This window comes from Alexandromys fortis, unplaced genomic scaffold, assembly GCF_014885135.2.
Source record: "Alexandromys fortis isolate MF-2015 unplaced genomic scaffold, M_Fortis_MF-2015_v1.1 scaffold_93, whole genome shotgun sequence".
Taxonomy (NCBI): domain Eukaryota; kingdom Metazoa; phylum Chordata; class Mammalia; order Rodentia; family Cricetidae; genus Alexandromys; species Alexandromys fortis.
The window spans coordinates 7,463,025-7,486,363 of NW_026067970.1; the positions used below are offsets into that span (position 1 = coordinate 7,463,025).

The following is a 23,339-nucleotide window of genomic DNA, read 5'->3' on the forward strand; positions in this document are numbered from 1 at the left end:
ACTGAGAAGCCAATGATAATGGCACTGGGTTTTGATTCTACTGCATGTACTGGCTTTTGGGGAGCCTAGTCTGTTTGGATGCACACCTTCCTAGACCTGGATGGAGGGGGAAGGGCCTTGGACTTCCCACAGGGCAGGGCACCCTGACTTCTCTTAGGACTGAAGGGAAGGGGAAGAGGAGGGAAGAGAGGGAAGGAAATGGGAGGAGGTGGAAATTTTTAATAAATAAATAAATTAAAAAATAAAATAAATATAAATTTAAAAAGATTTATAGAGTGAAGGGAAAACACGTTTGTAAAGAAGTCAAGCTGAGGGAGGAGGAAGGAGATTTCAAGAAGGAAAAATAGATTTTAGAAGCAAGTGAACTGACAAAGTACATAGAAGAAAGGAGCAGGTGTAACCCTCAAGCACACGCAACCCCTAGACCTCTCCACTAACTACTGCAAAAGGGTCCCTGATGGTCAGCATCCACCCCACCCAGCCGCGCCTTCGCCCGGGAGGCCCCGCCCCTCCTGCCATACAGCCCCGCCCCACCCCGCCTTCTTTCCCTCTGGTCCCGCCCCCATCCGGGCTCCGCCCATGCCTCCTCAGACCCCGCCCGGACGGGGGCGTCCGGGTCCCGCCCCACGCCGCCGCCGGAGGCGGCCGTAGCGTCGTCAGGTGACAGCCCGGAAGCTGCGGAAGCGGATGAAGCAGAGCGGTGGTCGCCCCGTGGGGCTGCGCGGAGGTGAGGGAGCTGGACGACGGCCTCCAGGCCCGCGACTCGGCGCACATGCGGCGCTCGGGCTGACAACTGAAGGCCGCCGCTCTGGGTCGTGCGGGCCGGCCTCGGCGGTTGGAGTCGCGGTGCGGGCCTGCGGCGGACACCCATGGAGAAGGCTGGCCGTGAGGGCGACGGCGCCCCCTGCGGGCCCGTCCTGCACATCGTGGTGGTCGGCTTTCACCACAAGAAGGGCTGCCAGGTGAGGACCGGCCCGCGCCCTACTCGGCGCCCGCGGCCTGCCACGCGGTCTTCCTCCGAGAATTGCACGACGAGCAGTGGGGGTTCGGAATGAGAGAAAGAGTGACGGTCGCGCCTTCGGTGATCTGTCAGTCCTCACCGACCTGCCGGGTGTCTACCCAGAAAGGAAGTCTTGAGGAACAACTCGGCGTTTGAACGCCGGGAGGTGGTGAGCTGTGGGTTTCCACGCGAATGCTCAAGTAGGCTGACGGGCTTGCAGGCGCCGCGCAGGAGAATCAGCTTCCTTTGTTTATCTCTTGCAAGCCTTAGACTCTGTAGTTTAGGGTTGGCGATCGGCCCCGCCCCCTTTTCTTCTTCTGCCATTTAAGATTTAATCCTGCCCAGAGCTATTCTTTTCGTTAGGTGGACACTCCAAGTCAATTGCGGTAAATAAAAATGTAATTTGGCAAGCAGTAAGTGCAAATGGGCTGGTACTAGCTTCTTAGCTGGCTCTTCAACCCACCGTGGGAAAAGAGCATTTGCTTTGTGTTGACCGCAGAGGAGCAAAATAGAACAAGGTTGTTCAGTCAGAACAAACACCTTCGGGAAGGCAGTGATGTCATAATGTGCTAGGGGCTGTAGACTGAATACTTAAGGTACCGAAAAAAACAATTACCACTCGTAGATAACGAAGCATTTGGTCTCTCGCTTTTCACAGAGAATGTCACATTAAAAGACTTACTGACAAAAGTTCAGTTCGTTAGAAGATAACAATAGTGAAGGGAGTGAAAAGGTGATAGTGGCATGCGTGTGTGTGTGTGTGTGTGTGTGTGTGTGTGTGTGTGTGGTGTGGTGTGCATGCTATTAACTTCAAGCCCAGTGGCAAATGGGAGTCTGAGGTAGGAGGATTCTGTTAGGTGGACACCTAACACCTGTTAGGTACATAGGCCCTTCAAAAAAGAGACTGTTAACTTTAAGATATTATATTCCTTTATCCTCAGATTAGAAAGACAGAATGACACTAGCGAGAAAGTAGCATTATTGCATGTGATATTAAGAGTATTTAGTACTGGCCGGGCAGTGGTGGCACAGCCTTTAATCCCAGTACTCAGGAAGGAGAGGCAGGCGGATCTCTGTGACTTCGAGACCAGCCTGGTCCACAAGAGCTAGTTCCAGGACAGGTTCCAAAGCTACAGAGAAACCCTGTCTCAAAAAAACAAGATTATTTAGTACTTGAGGACTACGACCGTTGAACTAACTAGTTGCTTTATAAGATAGGAGTAAAGTGACAGAACTTGACAAAGGTCTTACTGGAAAAATTGCTGAGATCATACTGAAAAACAGCCCTGGACAGGCAGATCTCAGTGAGCTTGAGGCAGCCTAGTCTGCAAAGCAAGTTCCAGGATAGCTAGGACTGTTACAAAAAGAAACTGTCTCAAAAACACAAAAACAAAAGCCAAAACACCCAGCCCTCGAGTCAGAATGCTTTCTGTGTCATGTGTGTTCATTGTGTGTGCCAGTGGAGTCTTTCTAGGTAAAGAATGATGTGGAAGTGTGCTTCAGAGCCACACAGTGGAGCTCTGCAAAGGAAGAAAACATCAATATTGATAGGAGATGGGATAGAGTCTCCTAATTCTTGCTGTCATTTGAAAGTCTAGATTTTATTATGTTTTCTGCCTGACTCACTGGTTTTATTGGCAAGCTATATTTCCGTAGAGGAAACCATATGTGGTGCTGCATGACGATGAGAGAGCAGAAAAGGGATGGCACAGTAGCACCCTGCATCCTGTGTCATTTCTTTGCCTTTAGGTTTTGGTTTCAGCACACAGGTAAAAGTGACTGCTTCTGTAAACAGAGTTCTGTGCAGAAGCATAGCATTACTCCAAAACCAGCAAATATAAATAGCTCCCAAATTTGCCCTTCTCCCTTTTTTTTTGCCAGATAATTGAATGAATTATAAATCATTCAATAAAAAAGAAAAATTATAGTTGAGTTTTTCCCCAACTGATGCTCAAAGCAGCTTGTTTTATTATTCACCTGTTTTTTTTTTTTTAAGATTTATTTATTTATTATGTATACAACATTCTGCCTCCATGTATGCCTGCATGCCAGAGGAGGGCGCCAGATCTCAGTACAGATGGTTGTGAGCCACCATGTGGCTGCTGGGAATTGAACTCAGGACCTCTGGAAGAGCAGGCAATGCTCTTAACCTCTGAGCCATCTCTCCAGCCAATAATGTAAAAGGTGAATTTACATTATTCACCTTTGTAAAATTGCACCTACCCAGGGTATTGTAGAAACAAAGCACCAAGAACGCAATCCTGGGCTGGAGGAATGTAGCTCAGTGGTAGAGTGCTTGCTTAGTGAACAAGCTTCTGGGTTTTGGGTGGATCTCTGTGAGTTCAAGGCCAGCCTGGAACTCAGTGAGTTCCAGAAAGCTGTGGCTACATTGTAGAGAGATCTCAAAACAAACAAATAAAAATATTTTTCTCAGCATGTCATGCTCTTTTTTTAATGTCATACATGAGTGCTTATTTACATAATTCTACACCTCCTGTTCCTCTTGCAATTCCTCTTGTGCCCCTCCTCCTCTAATTCATGTTTCATCTTTGTTACTGTTACACATGTTTGCAAGCCTGTGTCCCTGCTCACACACACACACAAAATTAACCTGCTGAGTTCATTTTATGTTTCATTGTATGTTTTTAGGGTGGAGCGCTTTGAATAGATAACCTACCAGGAACTAGTCCCCTTAGAAGACTGAGTCTCCACCTCTCAGCTCTGTTGCCCTTAGCTCTTTATCTAGGGGTGGGGCCTAGTGAGATTTCCCCCATCTTCTTTGGCATTATTGTACAGATCTTGCTTAGGCAACTGAGATTTTGGGTGTGAGATACTGTCTCACGGCAGATGTCCTTGTCCTCTGACTTTTGTTGTTGTTGTTATTTTTAAGACTTTCTCTAAGCCCTGACTGTCTCAGAACTCCCTCTGTAGTACAGGCTGACCTCGAACTCACAGAGTTCTGCCTGCCTCTGCCTCCTGACTGCTGGGATTAAAGGTGTGTACCACCACTGCCCAGCTCTTAGAATGTTTCCACTCCTCTTCCACCATGTTCCCTGAGCATTAGGTGTAGGGATTGTGTTGTAGATCTGTCACCTGGGGTTGGGTACCTCATGGTCAGTTCTCTACATGCAGACCTATTGTGGATTTCTGTAAAGATGCAAAAAGATGGAGGGGTGCTTCTCTGAGGATTGAGAGCTATACTTCAAATCAGATTGCCATAATCTTTTGTTAAATAATCAAGTAGTATCACACAAGCTCTTTGATTTTGTTCGTAGTTTTTAATTTTTAAACATTCAGTTGAGAGCATTTATTTTCCAAACTTTAAAATTACTTTATTGTGGTCATATTTTTCTTTGGGCTGTCAGCTCACAAATAACAATATAGAGATTTATTATTAAGTATAAAAGCTTGGCCTTAGCTTGGGCTTGTCCCACTAACTCTTATAATTTAAGTTAGCCCATTTATATTAATATACACTCTGCCACGTGGCATTACGTCATCTCGGAACTGCCCATCTTGCTTCCTCCAATTCTAGCTGGTGATTCCACCTTTCTTGTTTCCAGAGTTCTCTGTCTGTCCAGAACTCCCATCTAAACCTCCTGCCTGGCTATTGGCCATTCAGCTCTTTATTAAACCAATAAGAAGGTGCCTTGGGCAGAGACACATCTTTACAATGTACACAAATATTCTGCAATAGTTTGTTATTGTTTACAGTGTTCATGGAAAGGGGCATGATCCATGTGTTGAAGTGAGAAGACAGCTTGTGGTGTCAGTTCTCTGTGTCGGGTTGCAGAGATTGAATCTGGGTCTTCATGCTCACACTGTCAGGTTGCAGGCATCTTTACCCACTAGGCCATCTGACCACCCTAAATTTTTGCTTTTGACCTCTTTTCTGGTAGAATTTCTGGTCTGTATACATAGCTAGCAACTTTTATTTTATTTTATTTTGGTTTTTCATGACAAGGTTTCTCTGTGTAGCGTTGACTGTTCTGGAACACTAGATAGGCTGGCTTTAAACTCACAGAGATCCTCCTGCCTCTGCCTCTACCTCCCGAGTGCTGGACTTAAAGGCATGTGCCATCACCTCCCAGCTCAGCTTCAACTCTTGAATGCTTTTACCAAACTGTATTTTTTTTTTACTTTATTCTTTGACAGCATCACATAAGTATGTAAAGTCTTTATGTCATTTTCATCCATTATTCTTTTTCATGCCCTCCACTCCTACTGAACCCTTTCTTCTCAGCAAGTCTTCCTTCATGATTTGTCTGTTTTTGTGTGTGTGACCCACTGCACAAGCATGGATAGGGAAGTAATTCACTGAAACTTGGGCAGCTTAATGGCTATACTGCTAAAAAGAAAAAAAAAATCCCTTCCCATTCCACAGCAACTATAACTGCCAGTAGCTCCTTAGAGATGGGTGGGGCCCTCTCCTCAAGACTCTGTATTTCTTTTTTTCCCAAAGATTTATTTATGTTGTGTGTAGATGTATGTGCTTGAGAGTATATATATTCATAATGCATGCAGGTGCCTGTGGAATCCAGAAGAGGATGTTAGATTTCCTGGAGCTGGAGTAACAGGCACTTGTGGGCTGCTTGATGTGGGTGTTGGAAATCAAACCTGAGCTCTTTGGACAAGCAGCAAGTACTCTAACCTCTTAGCTTCTCTCTAGCCCCACTCCATTTCCGGGGGAAGAAAAAGCAGAATTGCAAAACAGTTGGAACTTTACCAGGGAAATTGAGGTTTCCTTTTGTGGGTTTTTAGTCTTTTAATAAAACAATTTAGAAACTGACTCAGAAGGAAGTTTAAGGATCTTTTCTTTAGAGTTTGAAAAAAAAAAAAAACAAGAATGGTTTTAAATGGGACACACGCCTTTAATCCCAGCACTCAGAAGGCAGAGGCAGGCAAATCTCTCTGAGTTCTAGGTCATCCTGGTCTACAGAGCCAGTTTAGGATAGCCAAGGCTACACAAAAAAACCCTGTCTCAAAAAAAAAAAAAAAAAAAAACAAGATCAACAAGCTATAAAATTTGGCCGCTGCCAAGGAAGGGAGATGAAGAAAAGGAAGAGAGAAGAGAGAAAGTCCTGCCTTGTTTTTTTAAAAAATACATTTTAATTTTATTTTGTATGTTCATGGAGATTTTACTACAGGTGGTTAATGGGTGCTTAGAGAGGGACAGCAACACTTAATAGACTCAGCAGGTTATATATATGTACATTTGCATGAAAACATGCACACACATGAGTATGTATGTGTGTGTAAAGTAACATTAATAAAGATAAAATAAGGAGAGGGAAGGACATGGGAGGAGTTGGAATGGAGAGTGAGAGAGGGTGGAAATTATGTAAATACAGTGCTCATGAAGTGACTTTTTTTAAAAACAAAAAAGAGCTGGGCATAGTGGCACTTTAATTCCAGCACTTGGGAGGCAAAGACAGGTGAATCTCTGAGTTCAAGGCCAGTCTGGTCTACATAGTAAGACTCTGATTAAAAAATAAATGAATAATATTTTTTAAAAAAAAGCAATGGCAATCTGACAGTTATAGTTTATGTACTAGAACAAATAAAAGTCTAGACTATAACTAGCAAATTAACTGTAGAAACATAATTTCTTGTCAAATAGTCTAATTTCAGGCAACGTCTAAAGGAAACAACTTGAAAACAGTTCCCTCCTTCCTTCCTAGGGGTCCTGGAAATTAAACTCCAGTCTTTATACTTGATGCCTTTAACCTTCTGAGCCATCTCATAGGCTCTGAAAGCCATACCTTTCTAATTAGAGTCCAAGAAACAAGGAGGGTTGAGCCATGGAAGTCAGCAAGCAGCTATAAATGGGGTGGAGGAGTCTTCATAAAAAGTAAAAAGGCTCAGAGAGTCTGCAGCATTTGGACTATATCCAAAGAAGAACTAGGTAGAAAAGGGAAAGTTACACTGATTGAGTCAGAAATGCTGGCAGACTTAGTAGTGCTACATAATGGAAGGGCAGTAAGCAACTTTTTGGGAGTGTGGCTTCTGGGAGATAAGTACATGATCTCCTTAAGGGGATCATTTTCCCCATCGCCACAGCATGCCTTCAGGTAAACCAGCTTTCCTAAGGAGCAGTCTTCTGGCAGGATGATTGACAGACCAGGCACACAACTTGGGGAGCCAGTTCTCTCCTTCCAGTACATGGACTTCAGGGATTGAATTTAAGTTTTTAGTTTTGGCTACAAATTGCTGAGTCATTTTATTGGCCCTGGAGTATATAATGTTCTAATCTTTGGAGTGATGTGGAAGGGTCTTCTGTTTTGAGTTGATTTCATTGGCTAATAAAGAAACTGCCTTGACCCTTGATAGGACAGAAAATTAGGTAGGTGGAGTAAACAGAACAGAATGCTGGGAGGAAGTGAGGCAATCGCCATGCCTCTCCTCTTTGAGCCAGATGCGAAGAAGCTCTGACCCAAGATGGACATAGGCTAGAATCTTCCTGGTAAGACACCACTTCGTGGTGCTACACAGATTATTAGAGATGGGTTGATTGGGATGTGAGAGTTAGCAAGTGGGAGGCTGGAGCTGGGGGGCCAGGCATTGTTTAAAAGAATACAGTTTGTGTGTTGTTATTTTGGGGGCTAAGCTAGCCAGGCGGCCGGGAGCCGGGCGGCAGGAACTCAGCCCGCTGCTCCTTCTACATTGGAGCATATCAGAATATCATGTCTCCCACCACAGGCATAATTCAGATTCTATTATTTTGACCCAGAGAAAGTAGCTTTCCCTTAATGGGCTTCAACATAGCCTTCACTGTTTTTCTATATTATTTTAAACATTAAGGAGTGGCAGTCTTAATGTTTCCTATTAGATAGCTAGATAGGAATTAACAGGCTTGGAGGCAATTGAGGATGGGGCCTTCCTTCCCTCAGACTCAGCTTGGGACCCCACCTCCTGTTACTTTAGTAAGCACTAGAAAAGGATACCCACATGGTAGGTATACTTACATACATGTAGGTAAAACACCTGTACACATAAAAGAAGAAAGAAAAGGTTATTCCTTGTGGTTTAGAGTGTCATTATTGTTTCTGCTTTTTAGAAGTCAGCCATTGTTGCAGCCTTTCCTCCTGTTATCACTTCAGAATAAATGTGTGAAATGACTGGAATCAGGGTAGGTCTGGCCTCATGGATTGGTTATTTAAGAGAGATACTTGAAGTTCTCTTGGCTTATCTTTATACTTTTAGACAGCATTTTTGTTACAACTAGACATTTTAAGTAAGCAGGAAATAGTCTATAAACTGTGCTTGGGTTTGCATAGCATCATTCAGGGTTCAAGAGCATTACTGTTTGTTAGTATAAAATTCTTCCTTTGGTCTCTGGCTAAGATTTTTTTTCCAATTTAGGTTGAGTTCTCTTACCCACCACTAATTGCGGGAGATGGACATGACAGTCACACTCTACCTGAAGAATGGAAGTATTTGCCTTTCCTCGCCTTACCAGATGGTGCACATAACTATCAGGAAGGTATGTCAGTAAATAGTAGACCAATTACTAGGTGAGGTTTTGGAAATTTTTTCCATAACAGTCTTGGATTCTTTGGTAAATGAAAGCCTTTGAGCCTATTGTGATTATTTATAAAATGTGTATGTGTTGTTTGGAGGTGAGGTGTGCGCTAGAGAAGCTTCAGAGAGTGGTGGGGCCGTGGTCAGTGACCCTTGGTTCCCCTCCTGCCCAGAGCACTCAGGTATAGCCAGAGCAGGACAGCTGCTAATAGGTTTGTGCCTACAATTATATCATGCTTCAGACTCCACTCAGTGGCAGAAATGGAGACTTATCTGCACTAACTACTCATGGCCTGGAAAGCTCCAGTTTCAGACGCACTAGGCTGTTCTCTCATGCCCACCTGAATACAGCTGAGATTGTTTCTTTGACTCACTACTCAACCCTGTGCTTTAAAAGCCGCTTGCTTGCATGTGGAGAATGTTTGTGTCCTCAAAGAAGAGTGTAATGACATTTTCACACTGAGTCTTCTACACCCATATGAGAGTGCCTTGCCAGACCTAATGAAGTACCATTTTACTTTGATTAAACTAAATTCAATGTAATTTGACTACTTGTCTTCCTATTGCAATACTTAATATTTCCCTTATAAAATAAATCAAAATTTACTATGCAGCTTAAAATGAGCTTTATTACAGGATATGAAACCTAAGAAATACTTTTCATCCTAACTTTTCTGCTGTGGATGCTTTCAACCTAGTGGGAAAGTTAAATTAAGATTATAGGAAAATACCTTGCAAGTTTTCTTTATGTTTATGTGTATATTTAGTTTTGTCTCTTTTTTATTCTAAAGTCATTTGGAATAAATGACAGTCCCTCGACTTCTAAATACTTTAGTACATGCACCCCCTAAGGATATAATAATTTCCTAGCATGCAGATGTATTATCATAGTTAAGATCTAATAATAATCTCATAATATCATCTCACATCCAGTCTGTGCTCAGATTTTCCCAGTTTTCCCAGAATTTCTTGTATCCACTCAAGATTCACATGCTGCCATCAGATTTATGACTTGACTTTCCTCTATGTTATTTCTTAGGTTTGTGACAGACATGTACTATAAAGATTGGGGGAAAGTTTCTGATGTTAGAAGTATTACCTGGTTGTGTCATCATTTGTGTGTTAATGATTGCATTAAAACTTCACATTTGATTGTTCAGTAATGAGTAATCAACATCACTATTTACATTTTTCTGTGTATCTCTTAGATACTGTGTTTTTTCACTTACCACCCAGAAATGGAAATGGAGCCACAGTATATGGTATCTCTTGCTATCGACAAATTGAAGCCAAGGTATGATAATTGGTGGTGAGCAGCAGCAGGAAAAAGCGCCTCCAACCCTTGCCCAGATGTTGGTCATTTGGGGAATCGCAGTCTTTACGTTCAATGTAGTACATCTGTGCAAGTACCTGAAGAGGCTAGAAGAGGGTGTTCAGTCCTATAGAGCTGGAGTGATAGGTAGTTGTGAGCCTCCTGACGTAGGTTCTGTGACAGACCTGGGGTCCTCTGCCAGAGCAGAGCAGTGTGCACTCCTAACTGTTGAGCCCGTGTTCCAGCTTCAATTTTTAGGGTTTTGAGTAACTTCCGTACTGATTTCTGTGGCCATAATAATTTGCGCCCTTACTAGCAGTGAGCAAGATTTCGATTTCTCTTTCTCCACATAGGTACCAGCATTTGTTATGATTTGTTTGTGTGGATTTTTTGTCATGCATTATTTTTATGAGCATATTTAAATTTACATAATGAGAACTAATGAAAAATGGAAGGCATCAAAATCGCATTAAAAATTAAACTCCGTGGAAGTGTTTAGATGTATAGAAATGTACAAGAAGAAAATATCACAGCATTTTCAATAGCTTTACTAATGAAAAAAGGAAGTGCATCCGGAAGTAAATTTGAGTATCAGTTCCTAACAACACATTTGTGATATGGTGACCTTCTTTATCACTCCTGACTAGTTTTGAAGTCTACTTTCACAGCTATGAATCTAGCAAGATTTGCTTTTTGAAGGCTCCCATTTGCTTGGTAGGTTGATTTCCATCCTGTGACTCTTAATTTTTGGATTTCTGATAGATATGTTTTTAAGAGATAGCAAATCTTTTTTAATTCAGTCAGTTTTTATGGATTGGTTCTTATTGAATGGTTGGTCTGGTGTGTGACTTGTACATAAAGCAGTTTCCATCTGCCTGTAAGTTCCAGGACAGTGGGGACTGTCCGTTTACTATTCCACCCAGTGCCTAGCTACTGACATTGAGTGCAAGGCTAGTAGGTACATTCAACTAACATATCTGAGATTTACTGTGAAGTTCTTTTTTTTTTTTCTTTTTTGGATTTTCGAGACAGGGTTTCTCCATAGCTTTTGGTTCCTGTCCTGGAACTAGCTCTTGTAGATCAGGCTGGCCTCAAACTCACAAAGATCCACCTGCCTCTGCCTCCTGAGTGCTGGGATTAAAGGCGTGCGCCACCACCACCCGGCTATTGTGAAGTTCTTTAATTTAACTGGATACAAGATTTTTTTCTATTTAATTATTAGGTTCATATCGAAACTGTTTTGTAAATGCTGCTATGAATTATTTCTAATAAATAACTGTTTACTCATAATAGGCATTAAAAGTAAGGCAAGCCGACATCACCAGAGAGACTGTTCAGAAAAGTGTCTGTGTTTTGAGCAAGCTGGTAAGAGATCTCCTAACTTTCTTACATATAAACATTCAAAGCAGAACTTGTGTTTTTAGAGTAAGATATATGAGAATAAGGACTTGCCAAAACTAGTTGAGTGCTTGCCCAAGTGCTTCTGGGTCCTCTGCTTCCTGCAGTTTGTTCTTATTTTTATTCTTCTGGGCAAATTGACATTTAATTCAAATGGAGCAGCTTTATATTTCATTTATCTATTTTTGTTTGTCCCCAAGACTTTGGATAAATGCTGTTTTAATAACTTTACAAATATCATAATTGCTCTAATTTTATTTGTAATATAGAAGTTCATGACTATTGCAGTGAAGACATTTAACTTTAATATATACTTTAAATTTCAGAGTGTTTGAGAAAAGCCAATGACATGGTAAAACTACATACTATAACTATTTCAGAGCTGTGTTTCTTCTACGTACATTTTTTCAAGTTGGTATTAACAGTTACACACTTGAACATATAATTTATTTTTTAAATTGTACTGCTAGTGTGGGGGAGGACTGCATGCCACAGTGCACATGTGAAGGTCAGAGGACAACTTCGTGGAGTCACTTCTCTCCCTCTGCCTTTATGTGGGCTCCAGGGATCAAATCTGCGTCATTAGGGTTGAATCATCGGGTTGCAAATACCTGTATCAGTTGGGCCAATGCCATTGCCCCATTTTAACATCATTTTGTTTTTAAGACAGAGTCTCATGGCCTAGCCTGACCTGGACTCTTTATATAACTAAGACCGTTAATTCCTGATCCTTCTATCTCCACTTCTAGGATTACGTGTGTGTATGATCACACTCAGCTTATTTTTATATTTTAAAAGAAAATAAGTAGCTGGGATGTTTATCTATTATTCAAGTTCAGTTTTGTTTGATCTCACCACCACAAAAGAAGAGTTGGGGAAAAGGGTCAGAGAAAGGAAGGAAGGAAATACAAATTCATTGACATTTTTGATTTTCATAGTCCTCAGTTGAATTATTTACAATATTCAGTGTCTATTGTGATGAATAAGATGATAACACCTTTGCATCAAATGCCTAATTCTACAGTAAAATTTAGTTCCCCTCCTCCCCCCAAAAATCTCCATTGTGTGGAAGAGCCTAGATCTATGTTATGTTAATTATCTATATTTTATGGTTGCTATCGTAGCCATTCTGCAGTCACTCCAAACCAAGATTGAAAATGATTTATTGACCAAATTACCAGATATATGTAGGTTTTGTCTGATTATTTCTTGGGTTCTTATCTAATTTCCTTATCCACAGGCACTTCAAATACTCTTTGTATAGCCTGTGATGGTGGCACACTTTTAATCTCAGTACTTGAAACAGAGGTAAACAGATCTCTGAGAGTTTAAGGCCTGCCTGGTCTGTATAGTGAGTTCAGTCAACCAGAAGTACATAATGAGATTCTGTCTCAAAACAAAGAAAAAGTTTTAGCTTGGTGATGGTGTCACACACCTTTAATCCCAGCACTGTGGAAAGCAGAGACAGGTGGGTCTCTGAGTTCAAGGCCAACCTGGTCTACAGAGCAAATTCCAGGACAGTCAGCAGTCAGGCCACACCCCCCCCCAAAAAAAAAAAAACCTTGTCTCAAAACTCCAAATAAAGAGTTTTTAATAATGTAAATTCAGGTTTACAAGGTAGGACTTATCTGGGATTTATTACTATCTGAAGAGGAAAAGGAGAAAGAGGAAAAGGAGATGGAGAAGTGGGTGAAGAGAAACTATGAATAATAATAATTTATAATATATAATACACTTTTTTTCTTTGCAGGAACAAACAGTATCTCACTAGTATGTGCCTGGCTAGCCTTGATCTCACAGAGGTCCATCCACCTGCCTCTGCCTCTGCCTCCTGAATACTGGGATTAAAGATATTCACCAGTGTGCCATGCCATATTATGATAACTCTAGTAATTATAATAATAATACACAGTTTCTAGAAGGATAGCCTGAAAAATGCACCACAGTTAATTTGTATACAGGGCCAGTTAACCAAAACATTGGCTACCATATGTGAAAGTAGATACATGTGGGAAGGCTTCCCAAGGAGTCACCTTCAAAGGACAATTTGGATAACAGAAACCACCAAGTGTCTATCTGTGTCAGGTGTTAGTTCTTACCAGGCATTTCATATAACATCTTTTTATTTTCCTAACAATCTTGAGATATCTTTGCTATAGTCTCACTTTATAAATCAACATGTTTTAGAGTAATGATATCTAATTCTCATATGTAAGATTACTAAGTATAAAAATAGGGCAAAAATCCAATTTTGTCTGCCTCTAAAAGAGACATATGGAATGAGAACAGCTTAGTTAATCAGAAAGGTTCACTTGTTCATAGTGCATGGTAATGGAATGGAAATGTAATGATATTGTACTTAATAATAATACTCATATTTACAGGGATGGGGACTGTAACTAGTCTTTCTTTGTCCCACCAGCCAGTTCCCAAATAACAGCAGGGAGACTTACTATTAATTATGAATGCTTGGCCTTTTGCTTAGGCTTGTCTCAACTAGCTCTTGTAATTTAAATTAATCCATTTATATTAATCTGCATTCTGCCACATGGCATTACCTCTTGTCCATCTTGCACCTCCTGAAGTCTGACTGGCATCTCCACCTTTCTTCTTCCCAGAGTCCCCTCTCTCCCTGGAAATTTCTAACCTCTTCTGCATAGATAGCCACTGGCCATTCAGCTCTTTATTAAACCCAATCAGAAGGCGCCTTGGCAAAGATGCATCTTCACAGTTTAAACAAATATTCTGCAACAGGGGACTAGTTCAGTATGACTTGCATTCTGAAGGAGGCACATAAATGAGAAAATGTCTCAAGAATGTTAAATGAAAGGTGAATATGATCCATTTTGGGTTGAAAAAATAACAATTGAAGAATAACTTTGTTCAAGTATACAAAGTAATACTATGTAGAAGACATAGACTAGGTGATCTCACATTTCACAAATGACAGAAAACAAAAGATGTGAACTTAAATCAATGTTCAACTTTGTAGGAAGCAGACCTCTTGAGGATGATTAGATAGCACCGCAACAGAATGAATGCAGTAACTATTGACATTCTTGCTATGCGCCAGACTCTGCTAAGTGCTGTGTCTATTATTTAATCCTTAACACAGCCACAGAAGTTCCGCCTTTTTGTGTACAGGGTCAGCTTGCTGAGGAGGTATGGAAAGGTTAAGGGTCCTTAATTAAGCAGATAAAAGATGGAGCCAAGGCCCAGAGTCTGAGCCTGACTCACCACCTTGCCAAGTTAGTTTTCACCTGTTGCCCAAGAGTGAGAATGTGTAATATCACAGCTTCCTGCTATGTATGTGGGCCCTCAGTTGGTGTTACTAACTTTCCTCCCTGATATCTTTAAATTAAAAGATGACAGGGATTTGTTTTTTCCTGTTGTTTACTATGATCAACCTAATGATGGTTTCTCCTTTTCTTTAGCCTCTTTATGGCTTACTTCAAGCAAAACTTCAACTCATTACACATGCATATTTTGAAGAGAAAGATTTTTCCCAAATTTCTATTCTAAAGGTAACTAATTTCCCTACTGATGTGTTTGTTGAAAAGTAGCTTAATGAATCAAGTAGCTCTTATAGTAGTACTGTGCAGGATAGTCCATGGTGACTTAAGAAAAACATGGTGTGAAAATCCATTTGCTTGGGCTCCAGGTCCAGTGCTTAAGAGCACTTGTTGCTCTTGCAGAGGAACCAGGTTTGGTTCCCAACACCCACATTAAATGGCTCATAACCACCTAGGGATCTGATGTCTTCTTCGTTAGCTTCTTCAGGGACACATGTACACATTAAGAAAAATGTTAAGATTTACCTTTAAAATACAATAAATAATAAATATATAAATAAAATATAATAAAAATCTTTATTTAAAATATATTTTCATAAAACCTTGATATTATAGCGAGAGCTGCCCAACTACTAAACTCAAACCGTCCCTGAGGAAACAGTGACTGTAAACAATTAGTATCAATGTCTCTTACAAGGGTTTTGCTATGGCATAGTGTCTATAAATTTGAGTATCTGGTTTCTAGTTCCGGGTATTTTATTGAAGAAGGGTAGTATATTTTTTTCTCAAGACTGGCATCAGTATACAGTTCTAGATCTGTCTTGGACCTTGGGGAGAGTTGGGGCAGTTAGGAATTTAGTGTGGAAGCAGAGGGAAGGTAATTTATGTCCCTGTTAAAGCTCTGAAATGGCTCAGAACAAAAGACTATCCTGAGTAGCTTTTTGTTCTTTTTGCTCAGCTATTCCTGATACTGTTCATGTTTACAAGAGAAGAAATGAGTTGAATGCTGAAAACTAGTAGGTTACAGACACCATGGTTGCTTAATTTAGTAGGTGGCAGAATAACCTATACAGTTCTCTTCTGGTCGTGTTTCTAGGAGCTTAGTCTCTAAAGTGACAGTGTGAGGTTCTAAACTCAGTCTGCATTCCACAGGAACTCTACGAGCATATGAACAGTTCCTTAGGAGGGGCCTCATTAGAAGGATCTCAGGTGTATCTTGGTAAGTAACTTGCAGGTCAGAAGCTATGTCCTCAAAGTTGTCTGTGGCCAAACTTGGTTATGTGTAGCTCTTCATGATCAGAACTGTTAAGCATAAGTGCATTTCATTGAATATTATACAAATAATTAGATATTTATACAATCTTTGTATGGGATCTATGTTCTTAAATTTGCTTCTTCCTTAAATACCCTCTTAGCTGTCTTATGAGATTGATCATTATCTTTTACTGGTAGTGACAGTTACGGGCATTGCACAGGTGAATTTCAACTTTTTAGAATGTACTGGACTTCTTTCTGTTAATGCTGATGTGTGTAATCACCAGGATGGGGGTGGGGTACTGAGATTCTTCAACTTGGGGATTTGTTAAATGTACACTATTTTGACAGCTCAAAAAATCCATTGTTGCCTGAGATAGTCATCAAATATTCTTTTGTAGTAAAGGTTGTAATACTACGGTGATGTGTGCATCCTCAGTTTCCATTTCAATGTGAAGTAGCCAGTACTAGTGCAGTCATATGCAGAAAGTCAGCCTGATAGTCCTGTTCTAAGAATGTGTTTATAAATTGTTTTCTCTTTTACTGTGGTGTTTGAAATGAATGATTGGAAAGCAATGTGATTCAGAAATAATACTATATGTCCCATTTAAATGACTGGCTGCCACTGTGGTGTGAGCTTCATGATTTTTAAATTTCTGTGGTTTATTTTTGTAGACTGTAAGTGTTAGACCCAATGTCTAAAGCAGTATTCACTAATAATGTATACATAAAACTGTATTTATATTACAGTTAATAAAATTTAAAGGCCACATTTGAAGTCCTCAGTGGCTAATGTGTCTGACAGGGCATATTTTAAACATTTTCATCCTTGGGGAAGATTCTGTAAGACAATACTCTGAGTATATATGTATTTCACCAAGTATTATGTAAATGTTTAAATATTTGCATGTTCTTGTTTTCTTTTTTAGATATTCTCTTCCTTTCACATTTAGCTTTCCTGTTTACATTGTAGGTCTGTCTCCTCGAGATCTTGTCCTTCATTTTCGACACAAGGTGTGATAGATATCCTGCAACTTGCAATGTACTGAAATGGGAAAGTCTGTTCTTGGGTTCCTTTCCTGTGAACTTGGGGCAGCATTACAATCAGCTGACGGCATAATTGTGGTTTTGCTCTTCTAAGACAGCTTCTTAACCATACAGAGCTGGAGGCCTCAGGAGTATTTGTGTGGTAAAAGTCTGGGATTACCTTTTGCTGGATAGGGTTTGCTTTTGATTCCTTTATTCTGCAGTCTTTGCATTTTCACTTAGTATGGGTGGGAAAAAAGTTGTTCCCTAAAAGTGGGATATTTTTCCATGCAAATTATTTTTTTCTTTTGTTGTGGTTTTTATGGTGTTATGATCTTTATTTTTAAAGTATATGTTTTCTAGGACATACATACATTAATCATTTATTTACCAAACCTTTATTGAATATTCATGTAAATGCCATGTATCCCAGACTAGCCCTGAACTCACTGAGCTAAAGATAACCATGAATTTCTAATCTTCCTGCCTCCACCTCAGAGTGCTGAAATTACAAGTGTGCACCACTATACATAGCTTAAATGGTTCTGGGAATCTGAACACAGGGCTGTCATACATAGTCAGCATACACATTACCAACTGAGCCACTCCCCAGCCTCAAATATATGCCTTTTCAGAAGCTTGAAATTTTTCAGAGATAGCACTGCTCCTTCCAAAAAAACTATTTCAATTAAAGGTTAAATGATTCTCATGTTTCTAGAGGACATAGGTAATACTTAATTTTTCATTTCAAGTTCATAATTTCTCATGTATTATTATTTAATATTATATAACATGATTATATTTTAGTAAAGAAAATGACAAATCATTAATAACAGACCTGAGTAACATAGCATTTCTTTTTCTTTCTGCAGGTCTTGATCCTGTTTAAGCTAATTCTTCTTGAAAAAAAGGTGAGATATAGAAAGATGAAAGAAAGAACAGATGTTTTATCTTTTACTGACATTGCTTATATATTATATAACATGAAAATTAACGAGTAAGAGTTAAGACATATTTTGTTTATCAAATGAAATACAAAATTCTTTTCTTTACTGTCGTAAACATACAAATTTGTGTGCTCTTTTTGTTGGCAGTTTGAGAGTGTATTCAATTATACTGTCACCGTAAGAAGTTTAAACTAACTTAAATAGAAAAGAAAATGTGGGCTGGGCGGTGGTGGTGCACGCCTTTAATCCCAGCACTCCGGAGGCAGAGGCAGGGGAATCTCTGTGAGTTCGAGGCCAGCCTGGTCTACAAGAGCTAGTTCCAGGACAGGAACCAAAAAACTACGGAGAAACCTTGTCTCGAAAAATCCAAAAAAAAAAAAAAAGAAAATGTGTTGGGTCAGTCAGACTTGGTGCTTCCAGGGTATCACGACTTTGTGCTTTCTCTTTGTCCTACAGTTTAATTAATTTTACATAGAGCTGATCTCTTGTTATACACAAAACTGCCAGCAGTAATTTAGCTGTTTGCTTTCTCAGATGTAAATACTACCTTCCAAACCATTGGATATGAATTTGTCCCTTCAGATTGTTTGGGCACATCAGGCAGCATGCCCACCGCTAAATTTAGAATTGTTATCAAAAGTCTGCTTACTCTGATTGGTTTAAACTTGGGTTCCAGACAGCTCTTTTCTACAAAGAGACGGAATTTGGGATTGCCATGATCTTTGTAGACCTCAGGTCTATGAACCCTCATAGCCAATTCTAGCTTACCACTTACTTTTATAGAAGTTTGTTGATTTTAAGACTTATTTTTATTTGTACTTATATATGTGTATTTATGTTTATGTTTGTGTCTTGTGTGTCGGTATGTGCACGTGTATACAGGTACCTGTGGAAGTCACAAACAGGACATCAGATACTCCAGCTGTAGTTACAGGGTACCTAATGTGAGTGCTAGGAATTGAACTCAGGTCTTTTGCAAGAGCAGCAGTTGTTCTTAACTATTGAGCTATGATAAGAGTTTTATTGGTAAACAGGAATACCTAATATTTGCTTATTTGTAGCTATTTATACCTAGTAGGAGCAGAGTTGAGTAGATGTGAGAGATCATATGGCCCACAAAGCAAATGCGTCTGATCTTTTATGGAAAAAGTTTTTTGAAATTCTGGTGTAGGCTAATCAGAAGTTAGTCCTGTAATACAACCAGCTTTATAACCCATATTAACTGCATTCAGTGCAAATAAGGTAGAAAGGTTGTTGAGGGATCAGCCATGCACTATGCTTATATGGCTCATTACCTTAAGCCAATTATTCCTTTGCCCCAATAATTCTCCTATTAGGGATTTCTTTTTCAGAGTTAATCTGAATTGCATGCAAAACTACCTGAAAGAGTCCATCACAGAATCACTTAAAATGAGTAGCTAATTGTTTTTTGTGTTACATGTAACTCCAAATAATAAAAATCCCAAGATACTTTTTATTGTCAAGATGTTTCAAGGCACATTAGGTTAAAAGCTATCCAACCATAAGACTGTGATCCAGTTTTTACATTTTATTTATGAGTGTCAGTGTTTTGCCTGTATGTGTGCCTGGTGCTCACAGAGGTCCTCTGGAACTGGAGTTACAGATGATTATGAGCTGCCATATGGGTGCCGCCAATTGAACCTGGTTTATAGGCCAAAACAGGGAGTGTTCTTAATCACTGAGCTATCTCTCCAGCCTCTGTGATCCTAATTTTATAAACAAATATAGATTCATTGAAACAACAAGGCTGGAGAATATAATATACAGACTTTTTAAGTTTTCCTACATGTTATGTCCTTTTTCCTTTTTTTTTTTTCCTTGAATAAACAGGGTCTCTAATGTAGCCCAGGCTATTTGAAAACTCATAATGCCCCTACCCCTAACCTCTGAATCCTGGGATTAGAAGCATACATTACTACTCCTAACTATAATAGTGTCCCTAAAAGCCGATTTCTTCTTTTGATTTCTTACAACTTTAAATTTGTCCAGAAATAATATAATTATAATATACTATGAAATAGAGAAATTTTTTTGTCACTAGAATGGTTAAATATCATTGTGGGAACTCTGGAGTGTGGATTTCTATTCTACTTAGGATTCCCAGCATCCATGTGAAAAACTGGCACAGTAACATGCGCCTATAATCTCTGTGCTGGAGAAGAGGAGATGGAAGGGTCTCGGTGGCTTTTTGGCTAGCTCATCAAGCCAGTCTTGTGTTCCAGATTCAATGAGAGACTTTGTCTCAAAGCATAACAAGTTAGAGAAGCAACTGGAAAAGATACTTGTTGCGTTCCATCTTCCACACACATTTAGAAGTACTTGAGCAGCTATAAATATGAACACAATATAAAGTTTGGAAACCCAGGCATAGGGGCTGGAGATAGATAACTCAGCGGTTAAGAGCACTGGCTATTCTTCCAAAGTCACCAGGTTTGATTTCCAGTACCCATGGTGGCTCATAACCATCTATAACTCCAGTGCAGGGGACCTGATATTTTCTTCTGGCCTTTTAGCAAGCACCAGGCACGCTCATTGTTCACAGACATACAGGCAAGCAAAATACACATAAAATGAAATTTAATTTTTAAAAATTCTGGTGATCTTAAAAAAAAAAAAAAACAGGATCACATGCTTGTAATCTCAACCCTTGGGAGACTAAGGCAGGAGAATGGTGGGCAGGTATCAGACCAGCCTGGACTACATAGTAACTACCTGAGAATTCACATTCTAAATGTTGTTTCTGTTGCACTTTAGCCTTTGCATTTGTTTCTCTGACACTTCTGGCCTATCCCATTAGTCTTTTAGTAATTTATCTTCGATAAAAATTGCAGTTTAAAGAATGGTAAGGAGCAGAGTTTTCAATATGTTTGTAAAGATAATAACTAACTGAGGGGACCTTTATTAACTTATAAAATGTATATAACTCTTTTTCATCTAGGATACAGTCAGGGATCCTATACTACCTTTTCTAGCTCCCCTTAACCTCAAATTGTTCTGTTAGGAGACCTCATGGTTCAATGTCTCATGGCTCAATAGTAGCATCTCTAACTCCAAATCTAATTGTTTCATCAACCTCATACTCTTTTGTTTATTCATTTCTTTTTTTTTTAGATCTATTTCATTTCTAACTATGTATATATGTGGGCATGATTCTGAATGTATGAGTGCGGGTACACTCATAATTCAGGAGAGAGCTTTGGATCCCCTGGAACTGGAATAACAGGCATTCATGAACCACCTGATGTGGGTGCTGGGAACCTAACTCAGGCCCTCTGTTAAACTAATGTACTTTCTTAACCACTGGGCCATCTCATCTCCCCAGTCCTGCCTTTTCCCCCCATTTTTTTTTTAATTTCATTACATTGGCACTTTTTAATTGACTGTATATATCTGTCTGTGTGGATGAATGTACAATTATGAGCACCTGCTCCTGCATACTGAGGCTAACAGAGGGTATTGGATATCCTCATCCATCAATCAACCTATTCATTCTGAGTCAGGGTCTCTGTTAACCTGGGGCTTGTATTTCTTTAGCTATACAGGAAGCCAGCAAACCTCAGCAGTACCCTAGGCTCTGCCTGCCTCAGAGCTGGTATTACAGCATACAAAGGGTGCTGCCAAGCTTGTGGACCCTGGCACCTGAACTCCAGTCCTCATGATTGGCACGTTTTTGAAATATGGAATGCTTCATGAATTTGCGTATCATCTTTGCACAGGGGCCATGTTTATCTTTTCTGTATAGTTTTAGTCTTAGTATCTGTGCTGCTGAAGTGAGTCATCCGACGCTTTTTAAAAGAATCTAGTGAGCCAGGCAATGGTGGCACACGCCTTTACTCCCAGCACTTGGGAGGCCTAGAGGCAGGCGGATCTCTGTGAGTTCGAGGCCAGCCTGGTCTACAAGAGCTAGTTCCAGGACAGGCACCAGAAACTAAAGAGAAATCCTGTCTCGAAAAAATCCAAAAAAAAAAAAACATTTAAGCATTTTTAACAAGATGCTAGATCAGTGATAACATTACTTCCGAATATGACACAACTGTTCTGTTCTTGATAAGATGAAATTTGATCATTTGGTTAAGGTGACAAACTAACTTAATCAAAATTTATGGGACAGTACATCTAACATATTGTGAATATTTTGTTGTCCAACAATCTACGATGGTCATTTCAGTGTCTGCTGGCAGTAGTTTTATATTTATTTTTATTTTTACTTATTAAAACCTAATTATAAAGAACTTAAAAAAATTTTAAAAATATGAAGTTAACCAGATTCAAAAAATCTAGTTAACTCTTTGTGTGTGTGTGTGTGTGTGTGTGTGTGAATGGTTTATGTTTGTGTGCACACAGTTATTGTAGCATATATATAAAGGTAAAAGGATAACTTTCGGAGGTAGTTTTGCTCTTCTGCTCTATAGGACACACAGATTAAACTTAAGTCTATCTTACCAGACGTCTTTATCCTTTGAATCATCAGCTGACCTCAAATTTTGCCTGAATTGTGGTGGGTGGGATAGCTAATTTTATTGTTGTAGTTGTTTTAAGTCATGACTCATAGGTTTTTTTGGTTTTGTTTTGTTCTTAAGTATTGACTCATATTGCAGAGAATCCTTTCTATATTATTACAGTCTTGTGAATGTTCTAATTTAATTTCATTTGAATCCATTTCAGGTTCTTTTTTACATTTCTCCAGTGAATAAATTGGTGGGTGCACTAATGACCGTGTTATCCCTTTTTCCAGGTAAGAGAATAGCTATAGCTACTTTTGTTTAATGTTACTGGAATTTAGATTTTTAGTAGTATACAAAGATAAACTCATTAGGGGTAACATTTCTGCTTAATTTTTCTTTTGGCAATAGATTTTATTTATTTATTTTTAGCTAATGTAGCAGGTCTTTTTTTGGACTGCCAGATCCTGAATAATGACACAGAGACTTAATTATGTAAGTTTGACCTTAGCTTAGGCTTGTTTCCAGCTAGCTCTTAAAACTTAAATTAACCTGTTTATATTAATCTGCATCTGCCACATGGCTTGTTACCTCTCCTCAGTATAGTATATCTGACTTCCTCCACATCTCACTGGCAAATCCCCTGCTTCTCAGTTTCTCAGAGTTCCTGTCTCAGAGTCCCACCTATCCTCCCTGCCTAGCTATTGACCATTCAGCTCTTTTTTTTTTTAATTAATTTATTTATTTATTAAAGATTTCTGCCTCCTCCCCGCCACTGCCTCCCATTGCCTCTCCCTCCTCCCATCAAGTCCCCCTCCCCCGATCAAGTCCCCCTACTCATCAGCCCAAAGCGCAATCAGGGTTCCATGACCTGTGGGAAGTCCGAGGACCACCCACCTCAATCCAGGTCTAGTAAGGTGAGCATCCAAACTGCCTAGGCTCCCACAAAGCCAGTACGTGCAGTAGGATAAAAAACCCATTGCCATTGTTCTTGAGTTCTCAGTAGTCCTCACTGTCCGCTCCCAGGCCAGCTGGCCTTGGTGAGTTCCGGATAGAACATCCCCATTGTCTCAGTGTGTGGGTGCACCCCTCTCGGTCCTGAGTTCCTTGCTTGTGCTCTCTCTC

General features: G+C 39.8%; 1 protein-coding gene and 1 non-coding gene across 2 annotated transcripts in view; one reads left to right on the forward strand and one right to left on the reverse strand.

Moving 5' to 3' along the window:
- The first annotated feature begins 634 nt into the window (after positions 1-634).
- The window catches only part of Avl9 (AVL9 cell migration associated), a 57,812-nt gene continuing 35,107 nt past the window's right edge, over positions 635-23,339 (forward strand). Inside the window, exons 1-9 of the mRNA XM_050155477.1 lie at positions 635-962; positions 8,363-8,483; positions 9,730-9,815; positions 11,127-11,198; positions 14,666-14,755; positions 15,677-15,743; positions 16,752-16,792; positions 17,677-17,715; positions 22,438-22,507. Coding sequence (XP_050011434.1) covers positions 870-962; positions 8,363-8,483; positions 9,730-9,815; positions 11,127-11,198; positions 14,666-14,755; positions 15,677-15,743; positions 16,752-16,792; positions 17,677-17,715; positions 22,438-22,507 — 679 coding nt within the window. The 5' untranslated portion in view covers positions 635-869. The remainder of the gene's footprint in view (positions 963-8,362; positions 8,484-9,729; positions 9,816-11,126; positions 11,199-14,665; positions 14,756-15,676; positions 15,744-16,751; positions 16,793-17,676; positions 17,716-22,437; positions 22,508-23,339) is intronic.
- LOC126509601 (U6 spliceosomal RNA) lies at positions 21,444-21,546 on the reverse strand. The gene has a single exon (XR_007594214.1). It is a non-coding gene; the product is annotated as a U6 spliceosomal RNA (small nuclear RNA).